This window comes from Phoca vitulina, unplaced genomic scaffold (assembly GCF_004348235.1).
Source record: "Phoca vitulina isolate PV1807 unplaced genomic scaffold, GSC_HSeal_1.0 scaffold58, whole genome shotgun sequence".
In the NCBI taxonomy this organism is placed as follows: domain Eukaryota; kingdom Metazoa; phylum Chordata; class Mammalia; order Carnivora; family Phocidae; genus Phoca; species Phoca vitulina.
In genome coordinates, this window is record NW_022589761.1 from 5,880,740 (window position 1) to 5,891,749 (window position 11,010).

The following is an 11,010-nucleotide window of genomic DNA, read 5'->3' on the forward strand; positions in this document are numbered from 1 at the left end:
CCAAGCCGCTTCGCAGACCTGCAGCTTCATAGACCCTCTCCCCTATCGGGAAGGAGCCCCTTCTCCATTCATGCAGAGCCCTCCCCAGGCTGCCTGCAGTAACCTCAGAGCTCCCTTCCAAGTCTACCACCTAGCAGATCCTGCCCCAGCCCCGTCTCCTCCCACCCCCACACCTGACTGGTCCTCCGTAGTGTCAGCCGTGTGGATGTGGTTGTCGAACCAGAGATGGGACACAGTCATGCGGTTCTGAGTGAGGGTCCCTGTCTTGTCAGAGCAGATCACTGATGTGGAGCCCAGTGTCTCCACCGCTTCCAGGTTCTTGACGACACAGTTCTTGCTGGCCAGCCGCTTGGCTGTCAGGGACAAGCAGACCTGCCAGAAGGGGTGAGAAGCGCAGGGAGCCTTGACCCCAGCCACCACAGAGCATCCCTCCGCAAAACCCATGCTTTTCTTGCCTCAGCCTGTGCTTGCCACCTGGGATGCCTCCCCAATCGGCCCAGAGGAACATAGCCAGGCCCCTCACTAAGCTGCCCGAGCGGAGGTTCTGTAAGTTCTCATCAACACAACCACACCGAGAAAACAAACATCCTCTGAGCCTCCCCTGGGGCTGGCCTTGCCCTGGGTGCTGACTGCTGAGGGCTGCCCACGCTGGACCTCAGCCTCCTCCGGTCAAGGATGCGGCCTGTTCACCTGTGAGTCCTCAGCGTTCAGTATACGGTGTGGCCCAGAGTGGCCTCGGTGAGTGGTTGCTGAACGGATGGGTAGGTGGAGGGATGGGGGGTAGGGAGGATGGCTGAGGGAAGGTGCGTGGGGGGGGGGAGGTGAGTGGGTGGAGACGGCCAGAGATGATGGAGGCAATCCTGGGTGAACAAACAGACAGATGGACGAGCCTCCCAGCTCTCTGCACCTCTCTTCCGTCTCCCCCACTCACCGTGACAGTGGCCAGCAGCCCCTCGGGCACATAGGCTACCACGATGGCCATGAAGAAGACCATGGCCCGAAGGAAGGTGTAGCCAATGCACATGGCCACCACAAAAAATGTAGCGCCGAAGAGGATGGCCAGGCCTGCGATGATGTCCACAAAATGCTCGATTTCAATAGCGATGGGCGTCTTCTCGTTTTCTACTCCCGATGCCAGGGACGCGATGCGCCCAATGATGGTGCGGTCACCTGTGTTCACCACCAGGCCTTGGGCTGTCCCTGCCAGCGGGGCCAACAGGGCACCTCAGGGCCGGCCGGGCGGGCGGCAGTGGGGGTGTGCCCGCCGCGGGAACCCAAGGGGGTGCGGCAGTGGGGCTCAGTACGGGCCAAAGGGTCAGGGCAGGCAGCGGGGTTGGCTTGGGGGGGGTGGGCGGGCAGGGGTCTCACAGACCCTCAAGGCACATGGTGGAGAAGAAGGCGATGTTGCGGGTCTCCAGGGGGCTCTCGTGGGTACACTCGGGCGAGCGGGTCTGCGGCTCAGACTCTCCGGTCAGCGACGAGTTGTCCACCTTGCAGCCCTGCGCCTGGAGGATCCTGATGTCGGCTGGCACTCGGTCCCCGCCTTTCATCTCCACCAGGTCGCCCACCACAAGCTGGTCCGCGTTGATCTGGAACTTGTCCCCATCCCGGATCACAGTTGCTTGCTGTGGGGCGGGGGAGGGGGGGTGGAGGTCTCTGAGTGCAGGGGAACGTGGGGAGGGGCAAAGGGGGAGGGTTGAGAACCTAAGGGGCGAGCCGGAGGCCACGGGTGCAGAGCAGCTTGGGCCTGGTGGGAGGGCCCACACAGACCCAGGAGCCTCCCTGTGTGCCCCTCCCCCCCGGGAGTGCAGACCCGGAACTGAAGTGACCAGGCTGCAGGACCCACCTGGGGCACCAGGTTCTTGAAGCTGGCGATGATGTTGGTGCTCTTAAACTCCTGGTAGTAGCCAAAGCAGCCGGTGACCACGACCACAGCGATGAGGGCCAGGGCCAGGTACAGCTGGGTGGAGGTGGGAAGGGAGTGGATAAGAAGAGGCAGGAAGGTCTCTGCACAAGCCCCCCCCCCCCCCCCCCCCCCCCCCCCCCCCCCCGCCTGCTCCCTGTCCCCTGGTGTTCTTGGGCTCACCGCTGGGGTTTTCCCTGCTCTGCTAGAAAGCCACATGCGCTATTCCCTGGGGCCTGGGGCCCCCGTTCCTGTGTTCTTCATGTCCCATACTCAGCTTCCCTGTATTCTCAGTGTTCTGTGTCCCATATTCTCTAGGTCCCGGATCCTACCTCCCCATGTCCCCATAGCCTGCGGCTTGTGCCGCATGGCACGATGCGCCTTTTCCTGTGTCCTCCAAGTCTTGTGCTCTGCATGTCACTGGCCTTTGTCTCCTCATGTTCTCACGCCCTGTACCCCCTGTGCTTTCATATTCTGTGTTGCCATCATCTGTTTGCCGTCCTCTGGGCACCCTAGGCCGTGTCCCCATTTCCATGTTTGTGTGCTGTCGATCTTACACTTCATACTCTGTGGGCTCCACGATCATATGCCAATTTCCAAGTCCCTATGTCCAGTGTCTCCCCATGTCTGTGTACCTCTAAGTCCCTATCCTGTGTCACATGTCCTGTGGCTTTCAAACCCCTGTCCAATGCCACATGTCCCTAAGTCCCCATGTCCCTTGTTCTGGCCTCTTGTCCTGCATTTCAATATTCTCTGTCTCTGTCTCTGCTTCCTTGTCTGTGTTCTGTCTCTCGGCACTGTGTCCTGAGTCTTGTGTCCCCTACGTCCCTATGCCCTTGCGTCCCATGTCTGAGTCCCATGTCCCCTGTGCCCTTGGTCTGTCCCATGTCCTCTGTTTCCTGGTCTCCCATCTTAAGGATCGCATTTCTATGTCCTTGTATCCCCACCTGTGTCCTCCATATCTGAGACCCATTCTCCGGGTCCCCTGTGACCTGTGTCACTGGGGCTGCCCCACATCCCAGTGGCCTTCATCCCCGCATGACCCCATGTCTTGACTGCATTTCCACGTCTCCGTATCCCCATCCTGTGTCCCCCGCGTCCTGAGTCCATGCTCCATGTCCTCTACTCGCCCCCCCACCCCCGGTCCCTGTGTCCCATACCCGCCAGCAGCATCTGCCACTCACATTGTCGTCGGTGGTGAGGTCACCCTCGCTGGCCTGGATGCCAAAGGCAATGAGGCAGATGGCAGCAGCCACCCACATGAGGCACTGCAGCCCGCCCGCCAGCTGCCGGGCGAACTTGACGTACTCGGGGGTGCCGCGCGGCGGCCGCAGAGCGTTGGGTCCGTCCCGTAGCAGCAGCTCGGCGGCTAGGCCGGCAGACAGGCCCTGGGGACGGGGGGACGGGGGGGACGGGGTGGGTGCTCACGGGGGTAGCTCTTCTGTCTCCTCCCCCCACCCTGCCCCGTCTGTCCTGTTCCTCTTCACTTCTGTGTCCGTCCTCACCTCTGTCCGGCCCCTTCCCACCCCCGCACCCCCGCCCCAGCCTCCCCTGTGTCTCTCTCATCTTTCTGCCTGGCTCTCTCTCCCTGTGGTCTCTGCTCTGTTTCTCTCTTATCGCTTTGTCTCTCTCTGTCTCTTTCTGCCTCTTTTTATCTGCTTCTCCTACTCGGTCACTCTCCCCCCCTTCTCTGCACGCACCCCTCCCTCTGCGCCCAGCTCACCTTGGTCGCACTGGTCTGGTACTTCTGTTCCAGCTCCGCCACTGACAGCTGGTGGTCGTTCTGGGGGGGGGGAGCAGGACACTCACTGTCCAGCTCTCACCGGCCACGCTCCTGCCCCCACCCAGCCCCCCAGCCCCATGCTCACGATCTCCATCTCCTTCTTCATGTTCTCCAGCTTCTCCTTCTTCTTGCCTCCTCCTTTGTCCGCCTTCTTCTTGCTCATCTTGGCAGCCATGTCCCCACCAGGGCCAGGACCCAGCTCTACTGAGTACATCTCGTAATTCTCCTGGGGATGGGAGGAGGGGGGAGGCATCAGATCCCACACCCCTCCAGCCTCCATCCCCCCGACCCCTGACTTGGGGCTCCACTCACTGCCTTCCCCATGGTGCCCGGTGCAGCCACCCTCCTTTGCTGAGACAGAGTCTAGGGTCTGGACCAGCCCTGATATACCCAGGGAGGGAGGGGTGGAGCAAGATTGGCCCGATTAGAGCTGATTGCGGGGCTCCTTGGGGTGACCTCCAGGCCTAAGCAGCTCAGGCATTACCTACTGGGCTGCCCCAACCTGCCCAGATCCATCTCCACCTGCCACTGAGATCAGGGGACCACTGAGTAGGTCCATAGTAACAACAACAACAACAAGAATAGCAAACATGGTGGTCATTATGTGCCAAGCACTGGGCTGGGGGCTTTCCTGTATTAACTAATGGAACCTCCCAACAACCCTTTGAGGCGAGGACCATTCTTACCTCCCCCTACCATAGTGATGGGGAAACTGAGGCGCGGGGAGGGTAAGTCACTCGCCTGTTGTCCCCAAGCTACAATGGGAAAAGAGTCGGGACTCAGAACCAGGTAGCTGGGCTGCAGTGTCCTCTTCCAGGCCACGTTGCCCATGTCCAACTCCTGGAGCAGGAGGGTGCTCACAATAGTGGCTCCCTTTTGTTTAGGGAGGACTTCCTGTGTCCCAGGTCTGCCCAGGGAGCTTTGTGTGAATGTTTCCTTAGCTCCTCACAACAGCCCTTTAGAAAGTTATGTTCTCTCATTAGCCCCCGTTGTACAGATGAGGAGACCGAGGCACAGAGAGATCAAGGACTTGCTCTAAAGCTGCGATGATTGGGATGCCTGGGTGGCCCAGTCTGTTGAGCATCTGCCTTCGGCTCAGGTCATGATCCCAGGATCCTGGGGTCGAGTCCCGCATCGGGCTCCCTGCTCAGCGGGGAGTCTGCTTCTCTCCCTCTCCCTCTGCCCCTCCTCACCCCCGCTCATGCTCGCTCCCTCTCTCTCTCGCAAATAAATAAATAAAATCTTTATAAAAAAATAAAGTTGTGATGACTAAGTGTCGGGAGGAGGATTCCAGCCCAGGTCTGATCCCACAGCCTGGCTCTCCCGTGGGGCCACTGACAAAAGAACTCAGACCTCTCAGCAGCCGCGGCAAGTATGCGCTGCACACATGTGACCTCCGGGGTCCCCACAACAAAACCCCGTGTGGGCAGCACTATCATTCCCGTTGTGCACAGGGGGAAACCGAGGCTTGGAGGAGTTCAGGGAGGGTCCCAGAGGTGCCCCATGCCTCCAGCTGTAGCCATCACAGCTCTGTGGTTCCTATCTCCACCCCAACCTGCCCGGATGGGGAAAGGAAGGTGCAAAGTAGGGGAAAAGATGGGTCCAAGGCTCCTGGCGCGATCTTGGTATTGGTGCCAGGTGTGAGGTCCCCCAGGCAGGGACCTCTGTGGGTAGCAGTGAGGGGCTGGACTGCTGGAATGGCGGGTTCTTGATATCTCCTGCGTGGGCCGCACAGGGTGGACGTGTCCGATAAGATAATTGCCGGGGCGACGTCCTTCTCTCCTGGGGAAGGTCACCTGGGAAAGGCTAAGCTGCTGAGCAGCCCAAGCTCCTCCCTGCAGCCACCCAGCTGGTCATCCCAGCCCAGAGAGGAGGCAGGTGGGGTGAAGTCACACCGACAATGAGTCTGCCCTTACAACGAGTCCGCTCATCTCTCTGAGCCGCACATGTGAAACACCGTGTGTCCCGTCACTCCCCTGCTTATAACCATCCAGGGGCATCCCTTCTCCCTCAGAATAAATTCCAAAATCATTCCTGCAAGACCTAGCCCTGGCTCACCTCTCCTGGCTCAGTCTCTACTACAGTTCCACGGACACTGGCCTTCTTGCTGTACTTCCTATAGGTCAAGGTCATTCCTGCCCCAGGGCCTTTGCACTTGCAGTTCCTTCTGCCTGGTACTCTCTTCTTTAGATATCCGCATGGCTCTTTCTCGCTGTGAGGTCTCAGTTCAAATGTTATCTCTTCAGAGAGTCCTCACTTCTACTATCGTACCCCCATCAGGCCCCATCCCCTACAACCCTTGTCCCAACCTGACACTGTATTTTATTTTCATTTGTTTGGTGTCAACCTTGCCACACTAGAAGGAAGACTGAGACTTGGTTGTGTTTGCTGCTGTATGCACAGCACCCGGACCAGTGCCCTAGACACACTGTAGATGGTCAGTAGACACTGTCCGATGCGGAATATTCACTAACAAACCTGGAACATGGGGCAGGCCCTCGGGAAGTCTGTCATTGGGAGCTCCTCGGGTGCCTCTGACTCTCTCTAGCTCTTCCACCCTGCCCACTAGCCCTCTACCCCTGCAAGCATCCAGAGCCTGGGGCAAATATGGGGTTGTGTCTGCACAGATTCGGGAACTCCACAAACTAAGTCACAGGGGGAGACTGAGACACCGTCACTGGCAGCAGGTGGCCGACCTTCCATATGTGCAGACCTCTGTGAAAACCAGGGACTGTCCTTCTCTATTCTCTGCCCCATCTGTGGTTCCCCACCTCTTTTTTTCATTTCTTAGTTTTATTATGTTAATTTTCAGTGGTTTATTTTAAATATTTCAGACCCACAAGTTATAGGGGTAGTAAAACAAAGACCTGCCTGACCTTCAGCTAAATTGAATGATTTTCCCAATTTGTGGTTTCTAGAGAGATGAAAGAGAGAATAGATCCTTTTTTTCAAAGCTCAGGCTGACCCACTTGAGTTGGAGATGGGAGGCTTGTTTCTCCATGAATATGTCGGCATGGGTCTCCCGTGAATAAGGACACTCTCTTACATAACCGCGGTCCAGTGGTCAAATCCAGGACATTCACATTGATAGGACATTAGGAACTAATCTGGAGAATGTATTTGAACTTTCCACTTTCCGTCTCATGTCCTTTTCTTGGTCTGGGATCACACTTTGCACTTAGCCGTCATGTCTCCTTGGTCTCCTCCAATCTGTGACATTTCTTTACTCTTTCCTCTTTCATGACCTTGAAATTTTGGAAAAGTATCAGTCAGTTGTGTTGCAGAATTCCCCTCAGTTTGGCTCGGCTGACAGCTCATGATCAGATTCAGGTCGTGCGCCCTCCTCGGAGCTTCCCAGGCAGGACAGGCCCCATTTTTGAGTCTTCAGGTGGTCTGGAATGGGTGGACGTTTGGAGGATACCCAGAGGCTTAAGGAATGACCAGAGGGCTATTCCGTGATCTCTTCATTTTCTATTCAAAACACTGTCACAGGGGCGCCTGGCTGGCTCAGTCGGTTAAGTGTCTGCCTTCTGCTCAGGTCAGGATCTCAAGGTCTGGGATCAAACCCGAGGGGAGCCTGCTTCTCCCTCTCCCTCTGCCCCTCCCCCCCGCCCCGCCCTGCTCGTGCTCTCTCTTTCTCTCTCTCAAATGAATAAATAAAACCTTAAAAAGAAGAAAAAAAAAACTAATGGTCAGAATTGAATTTTTCTTTTTCCTGAGAAAGAGAGGGCAGAGGACAGACTTTTAAATGGCTGGCGAATACTGAGCGGGTTTTAAGGGGAATCTGAACAAGAGTCTCCTAGAATCATGACCACACACTTTTAGGGACTCAGCGCCCTACAAGGCCTGATAGGATCAGATCCCTGGCTGTGCCTCCTTCCCCCGTGCCTTCCCCCATCATGCTTTGGGATGAAGCCCACGCAGCCCTTCTGTTTATCAAAACTATCATTTCAAGATCTTGGCCCGTGAAGCTTCCTCTGCCTGAAATAAATACTCACCCTGTGCCCTCCCCACACTCAGCTAGTCCTCATCTTTCGTGCTCTCGCACAGATGTCCCTTTCTCCAGGGAACCTCCTTGGACCACGTACCAGCTGGGTCAGGTACCTCCCCTGGGCTCCCAGAGGCCCCTAGGCTTCCCTATCCCTGCCTTGACCCCTCTGACCCATAGTTCCTCCATCACGAGCCTGGCCACTCTGGGTGGTCACCATGTGATGACGTCTCATCGCCCCCCTGGACCCCTGAGGATGGGATCCAGGATGTCTCAGTCGCCACCGTGTGCCCTGTATCACCCAGCCCAGGGAATGTTTGCTGAGTGCAAGAACTCATTGTGACCGTGACTTTTGGTTTGTGTTTGGATTCTCCGATAAGATAGTGGATTCAGCAATGCCCTTTGCCTCCTGGGCAGGTCACCTGTCCCCGCCATCTCCAGGCCCCGGGAAGATTGAAGAGAGGGGCAGGGCAGGCAGGAACCTTGCTTCTCCCTCCTTTTCAAGCTGGTACAGGAGCAGGCAGTGGGTCAAGGAGTCAGGGGCAAGGTCTGGCCCCAGCCCGGTCTCCTGTGTTCTGCTCCTCTCCCAGGTTTGTCCAGATATGGAAAGGTCAACCACCCTCAAGAAATTTGCCTGACTGTCCTCATCTGGGATCTTAAAATCACATCCAGAACCCAAGCATCTCTCCCTTCTTGGCTCCCACCTCCATCCCTTCCTGCCTGGATATCACAGCAGCCTTCTCCCCAGTCCCTCCCCAGTCTCCCTGTTCCTGTCCCTGCCCCCCAGCAGTCTGCCCCCCACCCAGAGCCAGAGGGAGCCTATGAACCCCTGGGGTCTGGGCTCTCCTGGCTGAACCCTCCCTTAGCTCCACCTGACTCTTGAAAGCAAAGTCTGCACGCTGGTGCCCAAACCCAACCCCAGTGTGGGGCCTCCCAGACCTCCCCTCCTCCTGCTGCAGCCACACTGGCTCCCTGCGGTGCCTCAGACTCAGCAAACAGCCTCCCGTCCCCTACTGTGCCTGTGCCCTTTCCCTCCTCTTGGAATGCTCTCCTCCCAACACCAGCATGGCTCCCTCTCTCCCTCCAAGGTCTTTACACAAATGTTGCCTTCCCAGTGTGAGCTCCTTGACTGGCCGAATTAAAACTGTGACCTGGGGTCCCCCTGCACCTCTGTCCCCATTGTTTTCTCCTGTACTGGGTCATTGCTCTTATCTGTTGGGTTCCTTGTGTGTTTTCCGAATCCCTCTGACAGAAGGTGAGCTCCATGAGGGCAGGGATTTTTGCCTGTTGTTTTTTTTTGTTTTTTTTTTTTTTGTGAGATGTCAAACAGCAAATAATAGACACTCAATAAGCTTTTGTTGAAAGAACTAAAATAAATCTCAGGGTCCCTGAGACACTCCACAGCATGCAGCAGCAATCCTAGCCACAAATACTGACATGGACACGTGGTCCTGCCTTGGGATGATGCTCTTGGTCCCCCAAAGACACACTAGCCCAACCTAAAGTAGAGGGACAGGCTCAAAAAGACACAATGACAGGAAGCCCATGATAACAGTGATGCTCATTGAGACTTCACTGCCCTTAGCCCTGGCCTAAGTGCGTCACTTGTGTGAGCTCATGTCATGCTCACAACAACCTTATGAGGAAGGTACTGTATTTATCCCAATTTTACTGTGAAGAAACTGAGGCCCAGAGAGGTTCTACAACTTGCCTAAAGTCACACAGCTAGTAAGGGGCAGAGCCAGGATTTGAACCCAAGCAGCCTGGCTAGAAACTCCTCCTGTGTGAATACACAGAATCACACCAGACACCATTTCACAAAGAGGCCTCCCATCAAGACTATACTCCGTTCCATAATTTCCGGAATGTTGATTGAGCATCTGCTATGTGCCAAGCTTTCTGTTAAGCCCTGAGATTTGCAGGGAACAAAACAGTCATGGTCCTGCTTACACTCCAGCGTCCAGAAGTAATCAATAACAAATGAATCTTTACTGGCAAATGAGAAGAACATGAAGGAAAATAACAGGGTACTTGAGGAGAGAGGCAGAGGGGAGGAAGCTGATAGACTACAGTATCGGAGAAGGGGCTCTGAGGAAGTAACACTTGAGCTGAGGCTTCAAGGATGAGGAGACAGCCAGGAATAATCTGGGAGAAGGAACGGGAAGAACAAAGGCCCTGAGCTGGGAACAGGGTGATAGTGAGGGTCAGCAAGGAGCGGTGGTGGAGAATCTGGATAAGGTTAGTGAGGGGAGGGTTAGGGTACAACGTGAAGGCAGGGGTCAGTTCGTGTGGGACCTTGTGGACAAGGGGGAGGAGTTAGGATTTTAGCCTAGGAGCAGCTGAAGGCATTTGAGGTTTGATCAGAAGACAGGCATGGTCAGGACTGAGTCTGGAAGATGCCCCCGCTGTCATGTGGAGGACACTCAAGGGGGAAGCTGAGATTAGAAGCCCAGGGAGGAGGCTGGGGGAGGGAGGCTCAGGAGATCTCCTATGGGGACATGGGCTGGGGCAGGAGGTGTCTGGCCTGGGGTAGAGGGCTCCCCGGGGTTGGGACCCAGGAGAAGAGGTAGGTTTGCGGAAGGGCTATAGCCTGTGTAGGAATTGGGGGACCAGGAAGCTATGGGACAACTGGGACTTGGAACTTCTGGAAGAAGTTGGAATTGGGAACTGTGATGAGGGCCTTGCCAGTGCAGAAAGAGTAGAGTGAGCTAGGGGAGGTGAGACAGCCTCTGGCAAGGGTGGGGAGAAGAGCAAGGAGGGGAGCCACTGCTGTTAAAGAAGATAAAAGCACAGTCTGAAAGGTATAGGAAGAACCGGGAAGGGGTGGGGGGGGGGCAGGAGGTAAAGGAAAAGGGAGCTTCGAGAAGGAGGATGGGTTCAGCAGTGTTTTGCATTCCTGAGTGCCCCCAGTGCCCAGCTCAGAGCCCAGCACACAGCAGCTGGTTCACTTGCTGCTGAACGAGGGCACCCATCGGCGAGTTGAAGGCAAAACTCTCACAGATACAAACGCTGAGACCTCCAGGGCCGCATATTATGGCTAGGGCAGGCCAACTCCCCCACTCCCCACCTCTGGCAGAGAAGCTTGAGAAAAGTGGAGTTAGAAAAGGTATCCTTGGATGGAGACGCATGCAAAAGCTCAGAACGGGGCTCAAAAGCCAAGGACGAGGGTGTGAAAGGTAGGCCAGAAGGGGGAGCTCTCCCGCTGAACCGCTCCAGGTTAATGACAGGAAGACGCGTCAATTACAGACCCCAACGAAAGACGCCTCAACAGGAAAGAATCATCAACTACCGGCGCCAAGGGGAAAAGAATGTACGTTGCATCTCCCACAAGAAATC

At 56.2% G+C, this 11,010-nt stretch overlaps 1 protein-coding gene across 1 annotated transcript in view; it reads right to left on the reverse strand.

Moving 5' to 3' along the window:
• Window positions 1-11,010, reverse strand: part of ATP4A (ATPase H+/K+ transporting subunit alpha) — an 84,591-nt gene that overhangs the window by 7,492 nt on the left and 66,089 nt on the right. Inside the window, exons 3-9 of the mRNA XM_032390175.1 lie at window positions 3,772-3,912; window positions 3,627-3,686; window positions 3,088-3,291; window positions 1,847-1,960; window positions 1,373-1,625; window positions 932-1,200; window positions 174-372 (exon numbers count right to left, since the gene is read on the reverse strand). Coding sequence (XP_032246066.1) covers window positions 174-372; window positions 932-1,200; window positions 1,373-1,625; window positions 1,847-1,960; window positions 3,088-3,291; window positions 3,627-3,686; window positions 3,772-3,900 — 1,228 coding nt within the window. The 5' untranslated portion in view covers window positions 3,901-3,912. The remainder of the gene's footprint in view (window positions 1-173; window positions 373-931; window positions 1,201-1,372; window positions 1,626-1,846; window positions 1,961-3,087; window positions 3,292-3,626; window positions 3,687-3,771; window positions 3,913-11,010) is intronic.